Raw genomic sequence first — 23,471 nt, 5'->3', positions numbered from 1 at the left:
ATTGTTGACTTTGTAATTTTATGATGTATTGATGTATAGTTAAGGCATTTCCTACTTTTTGCGTCCTATGATTTTGATATTTAATTGTTGTCAGCAGCCCGTACTTTGAAAAAGACCAAAGCTATGATCTGTGATGAAAGAAAAACTGGGAAAGTGGTAACATGATAAGAAATGCTTAATTTCATCATACAGCAAGGATTTTCTGCATCAATCCTGCAGCACAAACGTGAGATAATGGAGGAACAATGGCATCACAAGTGCTCAATTACAGCACTGACTGCGCAACCAAAGCTCAGCAGAAAGTAGATTAGATTAGACAGAATTGTAGTTTGTAAGGACAACAGAAGGGAACACACTCATTGTTTTTCTCCTGATTGGAAGCAGACGCCACATGTCCCAGAATGATTACCTGGAACTTTGATCTCTGGCCCACAGATCAGCACACACCGAAACCTAAACTGTTTCTGCTGAAAATCACACAGCTGCTGGAGCTCGAGCGGTGTGTGTCGGAGGAATCCCGAGTTGCTGTGACATTACCACTCACTGGATGGTTTTCATGCTTTTTCTTCCTATCAAAGAGTTCAGTGCTCCATGATAACACACCCATCATCATATGTGGTAACACAAATACACACACATTCTCTTGATACTTGCAGTCTCTAATCACCATGTTATTTTGATTCCACTGTTATGAATGTACCCATTGGTATTACGTTGTGGTATTTGTGGGAAAACACAAGAAAAGAAAGTTCCTGTATAGTTTTACAGATGTTACAGATGTTTTCTGGTGAATACTTTCATTTCTCCCCAGTTAACCAGAACCGTAAACACAGTTTTCTTTTCCCTTTCTCAACATCTGTTATAAACCGGTAACTTTATGTCGACGTGACCTTTAATGGAAAGATAAGAAGCCAGTTTGTGTCTTACCTTCTGCAGCCACTGTGTGTTGTTCTCCATCGTGCTCTCCAGGTGTTGCAGTTTCTGCGCCGACCATTCGCTGTCAGCAGGCGGCGAGTCTCTCTGCACGACACCCGGCCCGCCCTGAAAGCCACCGTAGCGTTGCGTCTGCGATGGCGACCCTCCACCGGGGCATCCGTCCAGCTCTGGCAGGATGAAGGTGTAGCTGCACTGGCCGTGCTGGATGCGGTGCAACTTCCTCCTTTTCTCGCCGGCGCCTCCACCACTTCCTCCTCTCCTTCTTCCAGATGCTCCTCGTTCTGCGCTGCCTGCATCAATGACAGCTGACAAAGTCCAAAGGAGCAGAAGGACCAGCAACCCCCGGCTGAGACTTAAGCCTTTCATGACACTCTCTTTAATTATATAAGTGTTTATTTGTCAGCGCAGAAGAGGGTCAAAGGAAGCTCATTGACACTCTGACCCCGATTAAGTTCAGGAAAACGTCTGTGTCAGCACAGTCTGTCGTTAGTTTGATCTCTTCTGTTTCAATCACAGTTTTTGGAGAAGAAAGCCGAAAGCATCTCTGCTCTCACACTGAATGGTCTCCTTCATTTGTGGTGAAGATGTCCAAGGATTCCTCCCCCCTCTGTCTTCGTTGTTTGGTCGTAATCGTGTTTTCTGAGGCCGGGTTCTTCCAGGTAATAAAGACTTTTATATATTAGCTCAACTGATCAGCTGTTGCATGTTTTTTCCTTAAGGTATCAGGTGCAGATCCAGATCCACTCTGCAAAAAATATGGAAGAACCCAAAGCTACAAATTTCAAAGCAGAAGTAATGTGAAGATGAAGAGCTAAATATCTTTGTACTCCCACTCTTCTCTGGTGGCTCCAGTTTTAGAAGTGGCTGAAGGGAATTGCCTCTGCCCCCTTCTTATCTGCGCTGGCTGAGAAGAGAGAGAGAAGAGGGGAGAGAGGAGGGAGAGAGAGAAAGGACGGAGGAGGAGAGGGAGGAGTGGACGGACAGGAGACCTGAGGGAGGTCTGTTAGAGTACCCTGTCTCTGTTAGTGGGCTGAGACGAATTGAGAGGAGGAAGGAAGGAAAGAGTGAGAAGTAGCCAGAAAAGAAGAAGAAATGTGAAGATTAAGGGAGTGAAAAAGAGTCAGATAAGGAATACAAATGCTGAGAAAGTTTGAAAAGAAACTTAACTGCTGACAGACAGAGAAAAGACACCGAGAAAGAAGGTGATAGAAGAAGAAAGAGAGATCTAAAAGAGGCTCCTGTAATCTTCTTTCCTGACTGATCTCTTAGTTCTGAAGAAAACCCCGATGCCTTGTATGGTCATTCAAACGGAGCTGGCAGCCAGAGGCAGCACATTTCACTTTGTCCACTAAACACAAACATGTTCGGGGGCATCGTGGGACATCAGGAGGCCAAGGAAACCCACGCAGTTAAAGCTGAAACGCTCTCTCAGTCGCAGGATGTACCTCCTCAACGCCTCTCATCTGTCCACATGGAAACACATACAAAGATTAGTTCCAGACTGATGGCTTTGTCCCCGGATGGTGAAACACAAGCTCTACATGTGGCGAGACAATGTGCGCTGTCAGTTACAGAGTTTGTTTGCACAGTGACAAACTGTTTTGCAGAATGCAGATAAAATTCTTTGATACGAGCCGCGAGACAAACAGATTCCTGCGAGAGAACGAAGCCTCCGAAACGGGTTTAGAATGGCAGCTCAGCGTTAGGCGATCAAAGATTGAATGATTCTGTTTTGAAGACTGTGTTTCTGCAAAGATAAAGAGCTGCTCCCAACATCTTACCACCGACAAGTTATTTATTTTGACATAAAGCAGTCCTATTTTCAGCCCGGCCTGACCCCGGTCTACTGTTACTGCCACAGCATGCATCTTGTTTTTGTCGGGACCGGGTCACTCACTTAATGTAAGCCAATCGGTCCTTTGGGGGAAAGCAGAGAGGTTACACTTCTGCTTCAACCGGAGATCATTGTCATGTGAACGGGGTGGACGGAGAGCCTGGTGCACAGAGCTGCACAACATAGATGAGTCCTCTAATTGCATCATTTCTGTTTATGTTTTAAAAGGAAAATGTTTTTTAGTGTGGGATTGTTTCGGTCTCACTTATTCTCATTCTTTTATTTCATCTGATTTTCTGTCTGCTCGTGTATGGTACAGGTTTTTATTATGTTCTCATTTATTCATGGACCGATTTTGTTTATTTGTGATGAACTCTGACCCCGACAGAGCTGTAAAAAATGCTAATGGTTGACGAATACCCCTGAAAAGCATGATGTTTCATATAATCCTTATATTATCCTCAATATGTGGTGTGATCACAGTCAGTGAAAAATAATAGAGATACATACAGTGCTGCCCTTTCAGTTTAATATTAAATAATAAACTAAGTTATTAGAGAGGAAGTACTGTGGCTGTGTATTCAGAGCATGCAAATCTGAGAATTAGTACATCTGCACAACCCTGATTGTTTTTTTCTTTCGTGTCACTTGTATTGATCAGAGTTTGGTGCTACACTTTCTAACTGATTTTCTGTCTCACTATCTGCTCCAAACAGTAAGTCTTATCACATACTGATTAGATCTATTAATCAATGTAAACACTGTGGACACTGATCGTTACTTTACCCTCATCCTATTGACATATTTTACATACATACTGGCAGTGTTGGGAAGGTTACTTTTAAAATGCATTCCAATACAGAATACATGCCCCAAAATGTATTCTGTAACGTATTCCGTTACGTTACTCAATGAGAGTAACGTATTCTGAATACTTTGGATTACTTAATATATTATCATGCTGTTTACAACTACATGAATGTACTATTGCTGTGATTTATTACTGTTACTGAAGGTCCGCGGCTCCGAACCGTAGTAAAGGGACCTCTGGCTAATATGTCGGGTTCTGTGTCGGCTCGTAGCCGAAAACTAGCTTTACTTTGTTGTCTGGGTCAACTTTGCTAGCAGAGACAGAGAGAGGCGTTGAAAGGCTGCTCCAACAGAACTTATTGTTTCGGAGGAAAACACGAACACTGCGGTCAAGTGAGCCCTCACTTACGAAGTCACAGTCAAGCTAGCCGCACCGCCATCCGCACCGAAAATGTTGTTGCGCTACTATTACGCATATTACGGTATCGGTGCCGACTGGCTTAGAAACGCAGTCTTTTGTGTCCTGGGACTATTTTGCTTCACAATCCACTCCCAGTTTTGGTTTATCTCCACTTTTCCCCCTGTGATCCACAGCCCAAATTACTGTATGATTCAGAGAAATTTAACAATAAAATTTACACAATTTACTCTACTGTACTTTTAATCTCCTCATTTTTGACCTCAGATTACAGGAAAACTATAAGAGGTGACACAGATATTTCACTGGATTCTGAATACAGGCCATTTCCACTCTGCACCCTGTCATCCACAGCAAAAATTACTGTACGGTTTTTGAGAAAATTGATAGTAAAATCTTCCTATTTTTCTTTACTGTACTCTACATATTGACATCTTTGACCTCAGATTACAGGAAAACTGTAAGAGGTGACACAGATATCTCACAGGATTCTGAATCTTGGCCATCTCCACTCTGCACCCTGTCATCCACAGCAAAAATTACTGTACGGTTTTTGAGAAAATTGATAGTAAACTTAACACATTTTACTGTACTGTACTCTATATATTCTCATCTTTGACCTCAGATTACAGGAAAACTGTAAGAGGTGACGCAGATATTTCACTGGATTCTAACTCTGGGTGACCCCCACTCTTCACCCTGTCATCCACAGCAAAAATTACTGTACGGTTTTCCAGAAAAGTGATAGTAAACTTTGCACAATTTACTCTACTGTACTTTTAATCTCCTCATCTTTGACCTCAGATTACAGGAAAACTGTAAGAGGTGACGCAGATATCTCACTGGATTCTAACTCTGGGTGACCCCCACTCTTCACCCTGTGATCCACAGCAAAAATTACTGTACGGTTTTTGAGAAAAGTGATAGTAAACTTTGCACAATTTACTCTACTGTACTTTTAATCTCCTCATCTTTGGCCTCAGATTACAGGAAAACTGTAAGAGGTGACGCAGATATTTCACTGGATTCTAACTCTGGGTGACCCCCACTCTTCACCCTGTCATCCACAGCAAAAATTACTGTACGGTTTTCCAGAAAATTGATAGTAAACTTAACACATTTTACTGTACTGTACTCTATATATTCTCATCTTTGACCTCAGATTACAGGAAAACTGTAAGAGGTGACGCAGATATTTCACTGGATTCTGACTCTGGGTGACCCCCACTCTTCACCCTGTCATCCACAGCCAAAATTACTGTACGGTTTTTGAGAAAAGTGATAGTAAACTTTGCACAATTTACTGTACTCTATATATTCTCATCATTGACCTCAGATTACAGGAAAACTGTAAGAGGTGACGCAGATATTTCACTGGATTCTGACTCTGGGTGACCCCCACTCTTCACCCTGTCATCCACAGCCAAAATTACTGTACGGTTTTTGAGAAAAGTGATAGTAAACTTTGCACAATTTACTCTACTGTACTTTTAATCTCCTCATCTTTGGCCTCAGATTACAGGAAAACTGTAAGAGGTGACGCAGATATTTCACTGGATTCTGAACCTAGGCCATCTCCACTCTGCACCCTGTGATCCACAGCAAAAGTTACTGTACGGTTTTCCAGAAAATTGATAGTAAACTTAACACATTTTACTGTACTGTACTCTACATATTGACATCTTTGAGCTCAGATTACAGGAAGACTATAAGAAGTGACGCAGATATTTCACTGGATTCTGAACCTAGGCCATCTCCACTCTTCACCCTGTCATCCACAGCAAAAATTACTGTACGGTTTTTGAGAAAAGTGATAGTAAACTTTGCACAATTTACTCTACTGTACTTTTAATGTCCTCATCTTTGGCCTCAAATTACAGGAAAACTGTAAGAGGTGACGCAGATATTTCACTGGATTCTGAATCTAGGCCATCTCCACTCTTCACCCTGTGATCCACAGCAAAAATTACTGTACGGTTTTTGAGAAAAGTGATAGTAAACTTTGCACAATTTACTTTACTGTACTTTTAACGTCCTTTACTGTAAATTACTGTATGGTTTTCTGATAAAATTAAATCCTAATCCATTACCGAACAAAATGAGTTCATTGAAGTATTTGCTTAACTACAATAAATTTCTTTCCACACACAATTTAAATATTTCAAAATGTCATTCACACACCACCTCAAGTAGCAAATTTTAGACATTATTTATTCAGTGCTTAATCACAACAATAGTCACCTTAAGGCACTTTACATAATAAGTTAAACCTTACAATAATACATACAGAGACAAACCCAACAATCATATGACCCCCTATGAGCAACAGTGGGAAGGAAAAACTCCCTTTTAACAGGAAGAAACCTCCAGCAGAACCAGGCTCAGGGAGGGGCGGCCATCTGCCTCGACCGGTCAGGGTGAGAAATTACATTTCTCAGATTACTGATTTCTCATATTACTACTACACAGTTTAGATATATTGTTATTCATTATCTGTCATCACACAAATCAACCCAAAAAATCAAAAAGGAAATACTTAAAGTACACGCACAAAGCAAGAATGTTATACATATTGTGTTTTACACATGTGTTCCTCACAACACCAATAACAACTATAAGCAGATTATTCAAGTAGCTTTCACTGCATGTAGAATTAGGTTACACAAAGCACACACTTCCACTCGGTCTTCTGAGCACTGCTGAGCTGTTCATTTGTCATGTCCAGGCATTCAGAATGGAACCAGCGGTTGCAGTTATCACACTGGATCTGTAAACAAAAAAACATATTAACTTTCATAAACACATTAAGTAAATAATTCTATGTTTTAATCAATTAAAATCCTTAAAGACACAGAGTCAAATACTTTTGTTGTAGATAACATAAAACTATTTTTAAAAATACTATACCCAGTCAGTGATGGAGGGTCCTGGATTAGGTGGTTTCGCCGTTGCACACATGGCACAGTTGTTGTCACTGTCAAATACTAAAACATAATATATATATATATATATATATATATATATATATACATATATATATATATATATATATATATATATATATATATATATGTTAGTATTCATCAGTTTGACACAAATAAATATGTCCATTTGAAGAAGATATTACACACCAGAGGCCTCAAGTATTGTCTGTGCAAATGTCCTTCGTGCCTGGGCCATCTCTTTTTTTGTCGTCAAAAATGTCATTTCTGGTTTATTTGGGAATGCTTCCATTACTTCTTTGGCCATCTGAAATCAAAACAAAAAATACAATTTAATTGAAAACATCTGCAAATGTTACACTTCCTGTTTACACAATTTAACCTTTTAAGATTATTTTAACTTTCCCCACCCCCACCCCAACTTCTTATCTAATTTTACAGAAAAATATTATTGCGTTAATGTGGTACCATACCATGATGACCATTACTCCGCAGCTAGAACCATCCTGTTGAAGTGGATGTGTCAGTACTCCTCCTCGAAGTCTCACATTCACCCAGTCTGTTTTGTTGTAGCATGTCCTCCTCATTTTGAAGTATTCACTTTGTGAACATAACATACATTACATTTATATACAAATGAAAGATAAAAGTCACACAGAAAAAGACACATATAATACATATCACTGTTTTTAATGGTGTGTCAGAAAGCCCTGTGCTCTAGATTATGTTAGATGAAGTATCAAAATTATTAACATGTTCTTTTAAATCTACAAATGTTAACTGTCTCAAATGTCTCACTGCTTAAACACGGTCAGTGTTTTTTTTTATTATTTAAAATTACATACGTGTGTAATTTTGAATTATTTTTTTGAATTCTTTAAAGAACTGATAACCACAGATTTTATTAAACTTTCATCTACAACCATATGTTCACCTTTAGAAAAAGACCTCCTAAGTCCTCCTGTCACTTTTCTAATATTTTATGTTATTATATACATGTAATAACGCATAATTACCGGAATCTTTTGGCTGCACGGTCAGACTCTTCCTGCTCCAAAGAGTTTCTTGAAGGATCGACCAAATACAGACAGCTGTCATCTGCATTTATGTACTGCGATAGATATATAAATTTAAAAAGTACATAAGTTATGAATAATGTGTTATTGAAACAAACTGTCTTCACAGAAATGCTGCTCGTACTAACCAGAAACTTCCAGTGTATATTTCCAATGTTCACAAAGGATAAAATGGCTCTGTAGTTGTCAAAGTTCACCTGTGACATATTAGGAATTAATTACAAATTTGCAACAATACTTTTTCCATTTCGAGACATTAATTAAATTTAAAAAAATTAATTCTAGAATATATATATATATATTTTTTTTACCTTGGACAAGCTTTGTCTCCTGATTAGTTCTCTCTCTCCATAGAGGATCACACCGCTCGTGTAGTGGTTCATAATGTAGATATTATTCCCCAGATTCAGCCGAATGGCCCAGTGGTGCAGGAGACTTTCAATGACCTGAGGAGTATAATAAATAACCTTTTATTACTTTGAAACATGATAAAGTTTTGGAATACAAAGGTTAATAAAGATTTTTTTACTTACATATACTCAGTATTCAGTCATGAGGATATGCCTGGAATGTCGATCTAAAGCAGTACTTACTGAATGTGTAGGGAACAACTAATGTTCTGCCCCAGCTTTAACGTTAACCTTATGCATTTCTTTTTCTTTTTTTTAAAATAACTGGATTACATACCTCTCCAACAAGCCAGCTGTGTGGTCTAAGGGTCAGGAACTCACTGTGACGTATGACAAAGTTGTTACCTCTAATCTGAGATGGGACCACAGAAACAACAACTTCCGTTTCCTGTTGTTTCCACAAATATGCGACCTGTGTTTCAACAAGACAATAGAAATAAATTCTAATAATTCTTCTTATGAGAACATTCATTGTAATCGATTACAACGCTTTTAAATCTAATTTTTAAAAGTATTTTATGTACCTAACGCAACAACACGAAAACATCTCCAAATTTGACATAGATTTTAATGTAATTTATTTGAGATGTTAAACTACATTAAGAAATTAAAAATTGAGTCAGTTACTGTTGTTTTTGTAATATTAAGGACAGTAACATGTAAAAGTTACATTTATTGTTGGACTGACATTTGTCATTTTTCTGTGGTATGTTTTTTTTTACTTCATCAACACATACATATAATAAAATCTAATATATAATTACAAAAATATGTACAAACAAACTTGGTTTTTCAAACAGATGACATAGTTATTGAATTAGAGTTTGTTTGTGAAACATCACCTGTGATGCAGTGTCCTTTGTCAGACCGGTTGTGTTTCTCTCAAGGTGCTCTGTCCTTTCCAGTGTAGATGGAGAATCCTCTGGCCCCTTGATTTGTGGGTTGAATTTTAAAGAAAATATTTGTTACTGCTGTGATCATTTTAAGTAATTTTTTTTATTAAGGAAAAAAAATGGGTGTACTCACTGTCCTCCTGACATCAGAGAGTGGCTCCAAAAGGATCTCTTTGAAGGCCCTTTCCATTTCCTTCACGGTTGGATCATCGTTGTTTACCAGGTGTATTTCAAATGGAGGACTTGTGGGGTTCTTATGGTCAATGTACTTTTTGATTGTGGTGACCACAACATCAGCACAAATTGAGACTGGAAAGTTGAATATTCCAGAGCTCACTGCTGGAATGGCAACAGAGGAAAATTTGTGCTCTTCTGCACATGTCATGATGTTCGAAATACCTTTAGTTAAAAGTTTCTTTGCATGGGATATCATGTGCACTGTGGGGTCAGTCTGCAGACACGGGCCTACCAAATGAATCAGCTTCATGCAAGGTAGTCTGCCTGCTGTGGTAACTGCAACTTGTCCAGCCTTTAATTTGCCATTTTTGGCAATGAAGAGATCACTCTCTGCTTGGATAGTATGTCCTCCAGTAGCAGACAGTGCCTTTGCAAGTCCACCCATGTGAGAGAGATTTTCATTAGCTGCATTAACAATTGCATCCACTTTGAAGGCACATAAGTCTCCTTTCCATACTGTGACCGATGCTTTATTAGCCATGTATGTTGCTATTTTTTGGCAAACGGCTATTTGTTCCTGGCTCTCATCCTACAAAGATAGACACTTGTCAATTTTCAGAGTCATTTATGACAATAACACACAAAACATAAATGTAGACATTCAAAACATTTCTAAAAATACCTGGTTTTGACGAGCATCATATTGTTTGTGCTGTTCCTGTTTAAAGGTTTGAACGGTGGTCTTCCCTTTTACCTGTTAACAGATAACATTTTTGAATGACTTTATATAATAGAATATAATATACAAAAGAATATGGTCATGAATGAGACAAACTTGTTCTGATTTGAGATGTATGTAACGAGTGAGCATCTGTCCTGCTGTTGGTGTAACACACAGGAACTGATATGACTGTGTATGAGTGCCTAGTCCCCTTAAAGGACTCTGTCCAACATTACGTCCCAAGTAAACAGAGGAACTATGAGATAAAAACATCGTCAGTATGTGATGCCCGGTCCAGCCGTACAGAGAACATGCTAGTGTATGATTGCAAACTTGCTTGCCTGCAGTCAGTGCACGCGAGCTGTGCTTAATACAGTAGGTCTCCAAAAGACAATTAATCAGCCTTGAAAGCTTGTTTAATTCATATGCCCTTGGCCTACAACTGCTGAAAACAAAGCTGTACATGGTGTGACCAGCAAAAAGCAAAAAACCTGAGCTTCCTCCTGCACTTATGTCACCTAAGGACATGCATTTTTTGGCATTAAAGTGGGGGTTCACTAAGGCCCATGCCTAGGTGTAATACAATGTCAAAACACATAAAGATTTCAGGTAATCAGTTGGAATACAGTTTGATAAAACATTGAAACATGGAGACGGATGATAATTTATAATTCATGCTTTATCAAGTCAAAGCAGACGCTTTACCCCAGAGGACAAAAGGAGTATGGCAATCAGGAGGACATCACAAGGTTTAATTATTGAAAATAATGGGAACATGATGACTTACCTCAGTTTTCTTTTTCTTCAGTGGCAGTTCTGTCAGTAACGGTGACACGTACACACCTTTTCGTTTAATGCGTTTGTCTTTCCATTTCTCCATTTCCACACAAAAAGACTGTTGATTACACGTACATACTTTTAATGCTTACTTATTTTATCATCTCTTAATTCTATAGTCATAGCCAAATGTTTTCACTTTTTCTTAGTTTCTTGTTCTAGTTGTATAAAACACAATTTTCATTATTAGGAAGTTATTCATACCTTTTGTCTTGATTTTGTCATGTCTGCATATTCAAGCAGGAGGGCATCGTGCATTTTTTGATAAATTTCCACAAAGTCATCAAGCCTTGTCAGTCTCCTTCTCTGGATACGGATTTTTTTCAAATCCCACTGGCTTTTCTCCATGATTCCTTGGGTTCTATTGTCTTGTGTAAAATTCTTAAATGCAATAGTACATTGATTAAGTCAGTATCTATGTATTGTACATTTATGTACAATTTATGTTTCTTTTTCACTTATTCTTCTCGCTATGATACCTGGTTCTTGGATTGCTGAATGTCACCATAGAGTTTACTGAGCTGCTGGTAAGCAGGACCAGTACCAAGACGTCCAAGATCCCCTAAGGAGAATACAAGAAATTCAAAAACATAATTAAAATAGATAATTCAACATTTAGCACATTTACATTAATGAATAACTGACAATTTAAGATAGTAATACAACAAATAAAAAAATGTACCGAGCATCATTGATGACCACAAAGTTGCATGTGGTAGAAGGTGATTTACCAGACCGGCAATAAATTTGGGTGCATGAAAGATGTTTCTTTCGCCCTCACAGTCCAGTGTTGCATTGTCAACAATTGCCTGGAAATGGATCTTCAAGGGGGCATTTTGAACATCAGTCTGTAAAACAGATATATATCTGTATTCAGCAAGTTATCAAACCAAAGAAAAATTAATTATGTAAAATGTTATTGTGGTTTAAAATATATATTTTTAAAATAATGTGAATTCATTAATTCATTTGCAACAGACACAAGTAAAAAAGTTATTAATATGGTTACTTAAAAAATAAATCTTAGCTAACCTTGTAATCTTCAGCAATCACAGTCTTTTCATCCAAATCCAGGGTCCCCCGTTTTTGCATAAGGATTTTCAAGTTGTTGTAGTGTTTTGTTACGTTCCTTCCACTACAAGGACTGCAAAACACTATTGCTGCACTATGGACAACATCATCCATGTCTTTTAAGTTATCACAGCATGCAAAGAGCCCAAACACATGCATTCCAAGCCTGTAGTTCTCTGGAATGCTGGGAAAATGAATGAATGAAATCACTGTTAGTAGGACCTTTACATTGCAAATCTTGTATTCTTTTTTAATTATTGATATAAATGTTTTTTTACAAAGGTCCTTGGCATTTTTCATGACATGGCTCAAACATCGATGAAGAATGGGAATGTTGAATTGCTGGCCACTCAGTAAGACATAGTACTTATGCAGCAGATCCTCTAGACTTGTTCTGCAGAATGTCATGGAAATGGATCGGAGGAGTACCAGGGATCCATCACACATGAACATGACAGGCCTGTTGTAGGCCCGATTACCAAATGCTCTTACCAGATCAGTCTGAAAGGCCTGCAAGAAGTATCACAGGTCTCTAGGCCAGTGGAGATGGCCTAGATTCAGAATCCAGTGAAAATATCCTCTTACAGTTTTCCTGTAATCTGAGGTCAAAGATGAGAATATGTAGAGTACAGTAGAGTAAATTGTGCAAAGTTTACTATCAATTTTCTCAAAAACCGTACAGTAATTTTTGCTGTGGATCACAGGGTGCAGAGTGGGGGTCACCCAGATTCAGAATCCAGTGAAATATCTGCGTCACCTCTTACAGTTTTCCTGTAATCTGAGGTCAAAGATGAGAATATATAGAGTACAGTAAATTGTGCAAAGTTTACTATCAATTTTCTGGAAAACCGTACAGTAATTTTGGCTGTGGATGACAGGGTGAAGAGTGGGGGTCACCCAGAGTCAGAATCCAGTGAAATATCTGCGTCACCTCTTACAGTTTTCCTGTAATCTGAGGTCAAAGATGAGGATATTAAAATTACAGTAGAGTAAATTGTGCAAAGTTTACTATCAATTTTCTGGAAAACCGTACAGTAATTTTTGCTGTGGATGACAGGGTGAAGAGTGGAGATGGCCAAGATTCTGAATCCAGTGAGATATCTGCGTCACCTCTTACAGTTTTCCTGTAATCTGAGGTCAAAGATGTCAATATTTAGAGTACAGTAAAGCAAAATGGGAAGATTTTACTATCAATTTTCTCAAATACCGTACAGTAATTTTGGCTGTGGATCACAGGGTGCAGAGTGGGGGTCACCCAGAGTCAGAATCCAGTGAAATATCTGTGTCACCTCTTACAGTTTTCCTGTAATCTGAGGTCAACGATGAGAATATATAGAGTACAGTAGAGTAAATTGTGCAAAGTTTACTATCAATTTTCTGGAAAACCGTACAGTAATTTTTGCTGTGGATCACAGGGTGCAGAGTGGAGATGGCCAAGATTCAGAATCCAGTGAAATATCTGCGTCACCTCCTACAGTTTTCCTGTAATCTGAGGTCAAAGATGAGAATATATAGAGTACAGTAGAGTAAATTGTGCAAAGTTTACTATCAATTTTCTGGAAAACCGTACAGTAATTTTTGCTGTGGATCACAGGGTGCAGAGTGGAGATGGCCAAGATTCAGAATCCAGTGAGATATCTGCGTCACCTCTTACAGTTTTCCTGTAATCTGAGGTCAAAGATGAGGATATTAAAATTACAGTAGAGTAAATTGTGTGAAGTTTACTATCAATTTTCTGGAAAACCGTACAGTAATTTTTGCTGTGGATCACAGGGTGAAGAGTGGAGATGGCCAAGATTCTGAATCCAGTGAGATATCTGCGTCACCTCTTACAGTTTTCCTGTAATCTGAGGTCAAAGATGTCAATATTTAGAGTACAGTAAAGCAAAATGGGAAGATTTTACTATCAATTTTCTCAAATACCGTACAGTAATTTTGGCTGTGGATCACAGGGTGCAGAGTGGGGGTCACCCAGAGTCAGAATCCAGTGAAATATCTGTGTCACCTCTTACAGTTTTCCTGTAATCTGAGGTCAACGATGAGAATATATAGAGTACAGTACAGTAAATTGTGCAAAGTTTACTATCAATTTTCTGGAAAACCGTACAGTAATTTTTGCTGTGGATCACAGGGTGCAGAGTGGGGGTCTCCCAGATTCAGAATCCGGTGAAATATCTGCGTCACCTCTTACAGTTTTCCTGTAATCTGAGGTCAAAGATGAGAATATATAGAGTACAGTAAATTGTGCAAAGTTTACTATCAATTTTCTGGAAAACCGTACAGTAATTTTTGCTGTGGATGACAGGGTGAAGAGTGGAGATGGCCTAGATTCTGAATCCAGTGAGATATCTGCGTCACCTCTTACAGTTTTCCTGTAATCTGAGGTCAAAGATGTCAATATGTAGAGTACAGTACAGTAAATTGTGCAAAGTTTACTATCAATTTTCTGGAAAACCGTACAGTAATTTTGGCTGTGGATGACAGGGTGAAGAGTGGGGGTCACCCAGAGTCAGAATCCAGTGAAATATCTGTGTCACCTCTTACAGTTTTCCTGTAATCTGAGCTCAAAGATGAGAACATTAAAAGTACAGTAGAGTAAATTGTGTAAATTTTATTGTTAATTTTCTCTGGAGCATACAGTAATTTGGGCTGTGGATCACAGGGGGAAAAGTGGAGATACAATAAAACTGGGAGTGGATTGTGAAGTAAAATAGTGCCAGGACACAAAAGACTGCGTTTCTAAACCGGGCTTCACCCATACCGTAATATGCGTAAAAGTAGTGCAACAACATTTTCGGTGCGGCTGGCTGTGCGGCTAGCTTGACTGTGACTTCGTAAGTGAGGGCTCACTTGACCGCAGTAACACGAACACGGCGTACAGTCGAGTCTTAATAGCTTACTTACAACTGGGCTCGTCAGGCTCTCTTCTTGGCTGCAGTGGTTATTATTATATTTACATGCTTCCAGCTCCCGTTTTTGCTCGATGACAGCTCGTACTTTTCCTTTTTCTCCCTCCCTCGCTCACAGACACATAACGTGTATGGCAGTCCATTCTCCCTGCAGCACGGACTACACTGCCCACAGTGTTGGGGAGTAACGGAATACATGTACCGCCGTTACGTATTTAAAATACAAAATATGAGTAACTGTATTCCGTTACAGTTACCGTTTAAAAAGGTGGTATTTAGAATACAGTTACTTTGTTGAAATAAATGGATTACACGGCGGTACTTCCCTGTTTCATATTGTGGCGGGTCAGGACTGTTTGGGTTTTGTTTGACAGCTACGTTCTGTTGTTCCAGGCGGCAGCGTTACGGTTGCCGTGGTTACAGGGTGCCGCTCTCTCTCTGCGTGTTTCCTGGGTGAGAGAGCGCCTGTTGTTGTTGTGCTAAGCTAATAGGCAGAATGCTACAGGTATAGCTCTAAAGAATGTAGCATCATAGGCAGTGTAGTCCGTGCTGCAGGGAGAATGGACTGCCATACACGTTATGTGTCTGTGAGCGAGGGAGGGAGAAAAAGGAAAAGTACGAGTTGTCATTGAGCAAAAACGGGAGCTGGAAGCATGTAAATATAATAATAACCACTGCAGCCAAGAAGAGAGCCTGACGAGCCCAGTTGTAAGTAAGCTATTAAGACTCGACTATACGCTTTGTTCGTGTTTTCCTCCGAAAACAATAAGTTCCTCTCTCTATCTCTCGCTAGCAAACTTGACCCAGACAACAAAGTAAAGCTAGTTTTCGGCTATGAGCCGACACAGAACCCACCGTATTAGCCAGAGGTCCCTTTACTACGGTTCGGAGCCGCGGACCTTCAGTAACAGTAATAAATCACAGCAATAGTACATTCATGTAGTTGTAAACAGCATGATAATAATAAAAAGTAATCCAAAGTATTCAGAATACGTTACTCTCATTGAGTAACGTAACGGAATACGTTACAGAATACATTTTGGGGCATGTATTCTGTATTCTGTAATGGAATACATTTTAAAAGTAACCTTCCCAACACTGACTGCCCATGATGCTACATTCTTTAGAGCTATACAGGTAGCATTCTGCCTATTAGCTTAGCACAACATCAACAAAAAGGCCTCTCTCACCCAGGCACTCTGTAACCATGGCAACCGTAACGCTGCCGCCTGGAACAACAGAACGTAGCTGTCAAACAAAACCCAAACAGTCCTGACCCGCGACAATATGAAACAGGGAAGTACCGCCATGTAATCCATTTATTTCAACAAAGTAACTGTATTCTAAATACCACCTTTTTAAACGGTAACTGTAACGGAATACAGTTACTCATATTTTGTATTTTAAATACGTAACGGCGGTACATGTATTCCGTTACTCCCCAACATTGCCTACTGGATCACAGACTGGGTTTACTCAGGACCCCAAGAGTAATTGACTGTGAGACACAATCATAATAGAAAAATAAAAATGATAGCACATCTCATTTTTTCTTAAAGTTATGTAATGCTGTCTTTCATTATTATTATTATTATTACAAAGTTACTATTCATTTGCACATTTCATAAAATTATAATCGAAACTTTTCTATAATACAATTTGCAGCTTTTATCCCATCTACAGTCCATTTTATTACTTAAACTTTGACTCTTAGTTTGCAGAAATTTCAAGTAAACATTATTTGTTGGAGTTATTTGATGAAACCTGTTCACGGGTCATTTTAACCACAGTATAAAATAAGTGAAACAAACACACAACCAGACAGCCAGGAGATCTAATCTCTCCCGCATGTCCCGGGTCTGCCCTGGGGCCTCCCCACCTCCTTACCTCCTCCCGCTGCCCCTGTCCAAAACGTTTCACCCTGAAGGCTTTCTCGTCCCCTCGGCTGGCTTCTTTGGCTTCGTCCCTTATCTCTCTTTTTTTTTTTTTGCTTGTCCCATTTGGTTCTTTAGTCGTCAGAATTGTCGTCTGAAGACCAACAAGGATACCCAATGGATTTACTTTGCCAAATGAATCATCATGGCCTTGCTGTATTGGTCCATTTGATCGACCTTTGTTGTTATTATTTATTTTATTTTATTTTCAGTTGTTACAGACGGGACAGACATGACTGAGGGATAGGAAAGGGAGAAAGAAAGATGAAGGAAAAGAAAAACAGAAGGGGAGAGGGACAGTGAGAGAGGGCACTTAAAAAGAAAAAAATCTCCTGGATCACCTGTTGAGAGAAAAAGAAGAGAAAACAGGCAAAAACAGCAGAGCAACATAATAAACAAAAAACCATCGCGTTAATCTAGCTAAGTGCAAACAGCAGTAAATACTAAATATTGAATGTTGTTGTGCAGCAAGCAGGACCGACAGCGCACAATGTGCTTTGAAGTAGCAGCCAAGAAAGGTGTAGTTTATGTCTATGAACAGTGAACACTGTGTGCACACCTGTGTGGATCAGCGCGCTTGTATTCAAAAGGTTTCCCCATGTAACGGTCTGCTATAGAGGGTGTAGGAAGCCATAGCCCCGTCTCCCAGGGCATGAAGCCGGCATGATCTCTGAGGGAGGGCCCAGACATACTTCAGAGGAAGCTTCACGTTCTAATTTTTTCAATCACTACCTGGAGATCATAAAATCTTTGTGATCAGCTCTGTCTCCACCAGCAGACCGGTACAGTGTTCATGTTACTGTTGCACCAATCCATCTGTCAATCTCTCACTCCACTCTCCCTTCACTTGGCTGCAAGACCTTAAACAGGTACTTAAGCAAGTACTTAATCTCAGAAACTTGGGGAAACGACTCATCCCTGAACAGAAGTGGGCACTCCATCCTTTTCCAGCTGAGGACCATTTCTCATCCCAGCCATTTGATACTCAGCTGCAAACCACCCCACTGCAAGTTGGAGGTCGTCTTTTGATGAAGCCAACACAACCATCATTTGCAAAAAAGCAGAGATAAGACCCTGAGAACACTGAACCCTCCAAACCTTGGCTGAGCCTAGAAACTCTGTCCATAAATATTGTGACTAGAGTCGGTGACAGAGGGCAGCCCTGTCTGCCCAGACTGACTTATTACCGGCGGTGCAAACTAAGCTCTCACTGTGGCCGTACACGGACCAGAACTGACTGAAAACAACTGAGATAATCAGACACAACAGTCAATTATAGCATTTTATAGCAGTTTACCTGCAATACTTGGTGACATGGTGGCACGTTACATGCAGAGCAGCCAGCTGCTGCCTTCATGTTTATGATTCAGATGCAAAGGTAAAATCTCTCCAGCTCTCCTTTTTGTGTGTGGCATGACCAGGGCATGCCCCAGCTCCCTCAGGTACAGTAAATCCAGTCATATGCCCAACGTTCTAATAACCTCCAGTTTGGGAAGTTCCATATTCAGATGGTGAAGGCAGCAATGGCAGCTTTTCTTCTTTAAAATGACCCAATCCACCCTGACTGTGTCTTTACGTCTTTATATTTAGGAGCCATTGTAAATATAAGATCTCCAGTGTGGTTTTGTTTCCTCCTTTGCTTCAAATCACGGTGGAAGAGCCTTAGAACCAGAGAAATCAGACTGTACATGGTCTTTTATTTTGAAAATTCACCAGCATGTTTGAGCTACTACTCTGCTAAACTTCCTCCCCTGATCTGTTTCAGAAAGCCAAGCAGCTTTTCTGAGCCTTCCAAAATCAGCAGCTTATTCTGTAAACAGGGGAAAACTTCCAAGGGGAAGTGTCTACAAAACTTACCCTGAAGGAATTAGAAAAAAGTTGAGAAGAAGTAAAACTAAACAGGAAACTTGAGAACCAAAGATTACAAAATAAAACAGGAAATGAAAGGACAGCAGCCAGTACAAAACTTTAGGATAAAACAAAGGTTACTTTATGCATCTTTTGTTCTGGAAAAACTGTTTCTCATTATTTTAACAACGTTAAAGAAGTAGACATGGATGTCATGACACAACTACGAAGCCTCCCTTGGTGAATAAGTAAACTAAATTTGATGAGTCAGTTTGGAAGGTTGTTCCTCACTGTCGGTGGAAAATTTGTCAAGTTACTGAAATCAGATCATATCTCATACAGGCAACTTTTGTGGAGCCAGGAAATCTTGGGGAGAAGATTGGAACAACATGCACAAGATACTCCTCTCGTGTCCAACTCTGGGTCGTGCTGGTACTCGTCTGGACTTTCTTCAGGCTGATATCAGAGGCAGCAGAGGGCACATGAGTCATGAACCAGCACTTTCACCTTCTCTCTGTGGGGACGGATGGAAGAATGAGGTCTCTCCAGTCTCCTTTTTGTCCCTTTTATAAACTTCTTGTTTATCTTTATTTGTTGGTCTGGCTTCTTTCTTCTCTGTCCTTTTGTGGATGCATGAAGTTTGGTAGTTTAGTCATGTTGTCGCAGCTTTCATGACTGAGTGTTTCCGACTCTCTGATGATGTTTGTCAGAGACCGATTGGGCCAGAAATGAAGACTTTGTGTATCTAATCTATATTGGGACAAAACCATAATGCTGTTTCCATTACATGTTTGAGAAGAAACAGCGATAATCTTTATTTTTGCCTAATGTAGTTTGACTTCTTCACTATGAACTCAGTCGCATCACACGTTTAACGCTTTGTTTTGATTTTACTTGATGTACTTTTAAATATCTCACATCATTTAGTTATGTTATTTCTCATCCATTTATCGAGCCAGAAAAGATTACTAGAGATAAAGCAACAGAGGAGCAAATGAAAAACTGGACAAAATAAGGAGAGCCGTGGAGACAAAAAGATTCATTGAAACACAGATTCAGACAAACAGACAGAGAAGAAGGAGAGCGGAGGATTTCCTGTCTCGAGGTTTCAGACGATGAGTCTGTGAGAGAATAGGCATCCTGCCGCTTGTGAAGTTTTACTACAATCTGGAGGATCATTCACTGCCCAACAGAGAAGAGAACAGACAAATATGACGTGCGTTTCACATTTGCACTGAATGATTAAATATTCTGTGTATTTCTGCCTGTTTAACAGCCAAAGAATTCAAAGATGAGGCACAAAGTTAACTTCCAATTAATACAGTTAGACTCCAAGTCTGACATCAGGAGCTCCGTCTGGTTATAACCAGTGTTGGTCAAGTTACTTGAAAAAAGTAATCAGTAACTAATTACCGATTACTTCCCCAAAAAAGTAATCCTGTTACTTTACTGATGACTTATTTTCAAAAGTAATTAGTTACTTAGTTACTTTTTAACAACACGATTTACAACCTGAATAGGTGATAAAGTGATAGATCTTTCAGCCCAATTCTACTTTTTCTGCATAATCCATCATACAAAATGTAATCAAATGGAAAAGTCTCTTTTTGAAACTAGTTTTATTAGTTTTAATCTTTTAACTTTATGCATCAAGCAAAAATTTAATTATATGCACCATTCTCTGACTGGAAGAAATTAGTTTAACATTTAAACCTATTTTCTGCACATTCCATTTTTTGTGTGTGTTTACACTCACTCTTTCAAATAGATGCAAGTAAAACACAGCAGAAAATAAATAAAGTCAAAGACTAGCGGTCCTGTTGCTCTATTTTCACCTGTAAAGCAGGAGTGGGGTAGGCGGAGGGTTACCCTGGTGCAGGTGTGCAGCGGTCAGTGGAAGAATCCGCGAGTTTCTCTGTGAATTTCCCATTACGTCGTAGCTACTCGGTGCTTTTTTAGGGTTTTTTTCGCTGTAAAAAGAAGTTTTCTTCCCACGCACAACGGACACTAATGTTTTTGTCCCTTTTTATGGAATCAAACTCAAAGTAAGGTCAGTACTTCCACGCTTTAAACGCTGCACGCTCATACTCTCTCTGCACTCGATATATGATCCATTGTTGATCTGCACACAGCTGTTGTCACGAACGTCGCACTCGCTTACGTCACTGTCATGACACATTCTCGCAAAAAAATCACGGTTTTAGTAACGCAGTGTTCCTACGGGAAAGTAACGGTAATCTAATTACCGATTTTGCAGTAGTAATCCCTTACTTTATTCGTTACCTGAAAAAAGTAATCAGATTACAGTAACGCGTTACTTCCCATCTCTGGTTATAACCTGATTCACTTGTGCCTTGAAGCGACTGTTGTTGTGTTTTGGTGCTATATGAATAAAATTGAATTGAACTTGTTGATGATTGTTTTTGTAGTTGACCACTGGTCACTAGAGTGGTCATTCAGTGCTTTGTTCCCTGGTCAACCCTTTAATATTTTATCATTTTCATCAAATGTGACTCAGTGATACTCGTACATGTTTTATATATAATTCTTTGCTTTTTTACACGTCGTGCATTGCTATACTATACTTTACTTTAATTTGCTTTGCTCATTCGACTACTTTTGGATTATTCAACAAACATTTGAACCCCAGATGCATTCATCTGTATGTGTGTGTGATTTAAATGTTTATTCAAAAATAAAATGCTGCGACTGCTCAGTCAGAGTAGAAAATAAAGTGAATTTGAGCCTCTCTGTCACCTCATCTTTGTTACCTGTTTATAGACAAGCTTCAATTGGACTTGGCACACGCTCCACCTCACTGCTAGCTTTCTATTAGCATCATAGATTGTAGAGTTATTTGCATTCATAGGTGTCTCTCGAGCTTTAATGTCATATATACAGGTGTAGATTGTTCTTTCAGGATTGAGTACAGTTTGTTCTTTGCATCACGTTGTTTTCACTTCTCAAAAGTCACAGATCTCTCTGCACATCACACGATTTAAGCTCAAATGATTATTGCTCAAGACATGTTTAAAGATCCTCCTTTTCTATCCAACTGTCATAGGAATAATTGTTTATTCATTGATTAGTACCGTAATATAACAGCTAAATTTATAACAGTAATGTGTTATAGTACTGTATCCTTGGTTAAAGTTAACTATCCAGATACATTTTAAGATATTTTATTTAAAAAAAATAAGTAGAAAATTATTAACTTGCACTGAATTCATGTGAAATTAAACACCTTCATCTTCTATGTGTTTCTACAGAATTCATCGTTTTAGCTGACAATAAGAGATAAAATCCATAAAAATCCAACATGATGTTTCACACTGCAGGTGAACTTTGTAAAGTATCATGTATAAATATAAAAAAATAGACAAGCATTATAGGCAGGATATAGACATGTTTAAAGTCTACATCAGGTTCATAAGTGTACATTTTAAAATGTAAAACATATATCTGATTATTTTTGACACAAACATTAGCACACAAAGTCCAGCCCTTTGTTGTGTCCTGTCTGTTTATTCAGTGCCAATCTTTGCTGTTTCTACTGTGTGAGAAAAAAACACACTTGTAATCACTGCAGATGAACAAACACATGGCTTTTCTCACATTGCTTGTAAAGGTTGAATCTAAACAGAACTCAATTAAAGCTGTCGCTACCATCTGTGACAACACTGCGTTTAAGTTTACTGTAGCAGCTCCACCTGCTGCTGTCTAACAATCAGGTGATGGACATTCAGACATTTCTGCCAGCACCACATTTAACGGGGTTTGGTCCTTTGTGCTACATGGCACGATGAACTGGAGGGAGGCCAACGTCTCAAAGGCACAAAACAACAAGTCCAGATGATGTTGGTTGTTAAGGCAAACATGGCACACAGTGTAATGGTACCAGAGACAGCCAAAGAGTTTATGCTCAAGCCAGGAAAGCTGAACACAAACCTAAACAACAGCAGGGCACTTTTACCACATCCAGCACTCATTGCCAAATAACAACAGACCACACCAGAGGATGGAGACGTGTTCGCTTACACCAAAAACAAGTTTAAATGGAAGAAAAAGCTGCACTTCAAGTGTTTGTTTGAATCAAAGACTAAGTCCTTACTTAGATGAAGTGAAATTGTTTGAAGTGAATACATTATATTTTTGCTTATTTTCTGTTATAAAGCCATACAGTTAGAGGATGATCATATTAAACACGTAACAAGTAATCCATGTAATCCTCAGCCTTTTCTTCTCTTGTAGAACCAGTTCACCCCCGAAAAGGTGCTAGAAAGAGGGAGGTAAAGTGACAACATTAAAAGTAAGCAAATAAATATCGCATACATACAGAATGCCCATATAAGAAAAAGACAACAGTAATCCAATGAAAGGGCACAAGAAACATGAGGAACGACAGGTGGGCACAGTGAAAGCAAACAGATGATCTGACTACTGAAAATTGAAGAAGAAAGACATCTTCTTTCTTTTCTTTAATTCTCCCAAATGTTCTTCCTTGAATCCCCTTCTCTGCTCTCCTTGTATCTTAGTCCATGCCATCAGAGATGTGAGCGGAGGAGGCGAGGAAAGGATGTGACGAGGAAAGGAGATGAGGTAAAGGGGACAAAAAACAAAACATGACACATGATTCCTTGCATCTTCATTTTAAA

General features: G+C 39.1%; 4 protein-coding genes and 1 long non-coding RNA gene across 6 annotated transcripts in view; 1 reads left to right on the top strand and 4 right to left on the bottom strand.

The window, feature by feature from the left end:
* The window catches only part of angpt4 (angiopoietin 4), an 81,412-nt gene extending 79,597 nt beyond the window's left edge, over nt 1-1,815 (bottom strand). For both annotated transcript variants that reach the window (XM_087841092.1, XM_087841093.1), the window contains exon 1: nt 928-1,815. In XM_087841092.1, coding sequence (XP_087697218.1) covers nt 928-1,302 — 375 coding nt within the window. In that variant the 5' untranslated portion in view covers nt 1,303-1,815. The remainder of the gene's footprint in view (nt 1-927) is intronic.
* On the top strand, nt 390-19,232 carry LOC148102847 (uncharacterized). Its single transcript, XR_015719061.1, has 3 exons — nt 390-618; nt 970-1,595; nt 19,159-19,232. It is a non-coding gene; the product is annotated as an uncharacterized LOC148102847 (long non-coding RNA).
* On the bottom strand, nt 6,192-8,451 carry LOC148102850 (uncharacterized). Its single transcript, XM_087841390.1, has 7 exons — nt 8,328-8,451; nt 8,145-8,213; nt 7,957-8,051; nt 7,414-7,540; nt 7,130-7,247; nt 6,906-6,982; nt 6,192-6,765 (listed from the first exon to the last, which is right to left on the bottom strand). The coding sequence occupies exons 1-7, from the start codon at nt 8,397-8,399 to the stop codon at nt 6,652-6,654; spliced, it is 672 nt and encodes a 223-aa protein (XP_087697516.1). The 5' UTR covers nt 8,400-8,451; the 3' UTR covers nt 6,192-6,651.
* LOC148102849 (protein mono-ADP-ribosyltransferase PARP9-like) lies at nt 8,646-11,097 on the bottom strand. Its single transcript, XM_087841182.1, has 5 exons — nt 11,005-11,097; nt 10,179-10,250; nt 9,453-10,085; nt 9,269-9,355; nt 8,646-8,838 (listed from the first exon to the last, which is right to left on the bottom strand). The coding sequence occupies exons 1-5, from the start codon at nt 11,095-11,097 to the stop codon at nt 8,659-8,661; spliced, it is 1,065 nt and encodes a 354-aa protein (XP_087697308.1). The 3' UTR covers nt 8,646-8,658.
* On the bottom strand, nt 11,253-12,524 carry LOC148102848 (uncharacterized). The gene is made up of 5 exons (XM_087841391.1): nt 12,404-12,524; nt 12,087-12,309; nt 11,737-11,902; nt 11,534-11,616; nt 11,253-11,435 (listed from the first exon to the last, which is right to left on the bottom strand). The coding sequence occupies exons 1-5, from the start codon at nt 12,439-12,441 to the stop codon at nt 11,253-11,255; spliced, it is 693 nt and encodes a 230-aa protein (XP_087697517.1). The 5' UTR covers nt 12,442-12,524.
* Nucleotides 19,233-23,471: the final 4,239 nt, after the last annotated feature.

The sequence above is a fragment of the Neolamprologus brichardi genome, chromosome 5 (assembly GCF_056152115.1).
Source record: "Neolamprologus brichardi isolate AB-2024 chromosome 5, ASM5615211v1, whole genome shotgun sequence".
NCBI classification, from domain to species: domain Eukaryota; kingdom Metazoa; phylum Chordata; class Actinopteri; order Cichliformes; family Cichlidae; genus Neolamprologus; species Neolamprologus brichardi.
This window is presented reverse-complemented; position numbering and strand designations above follow the sequence as displayed.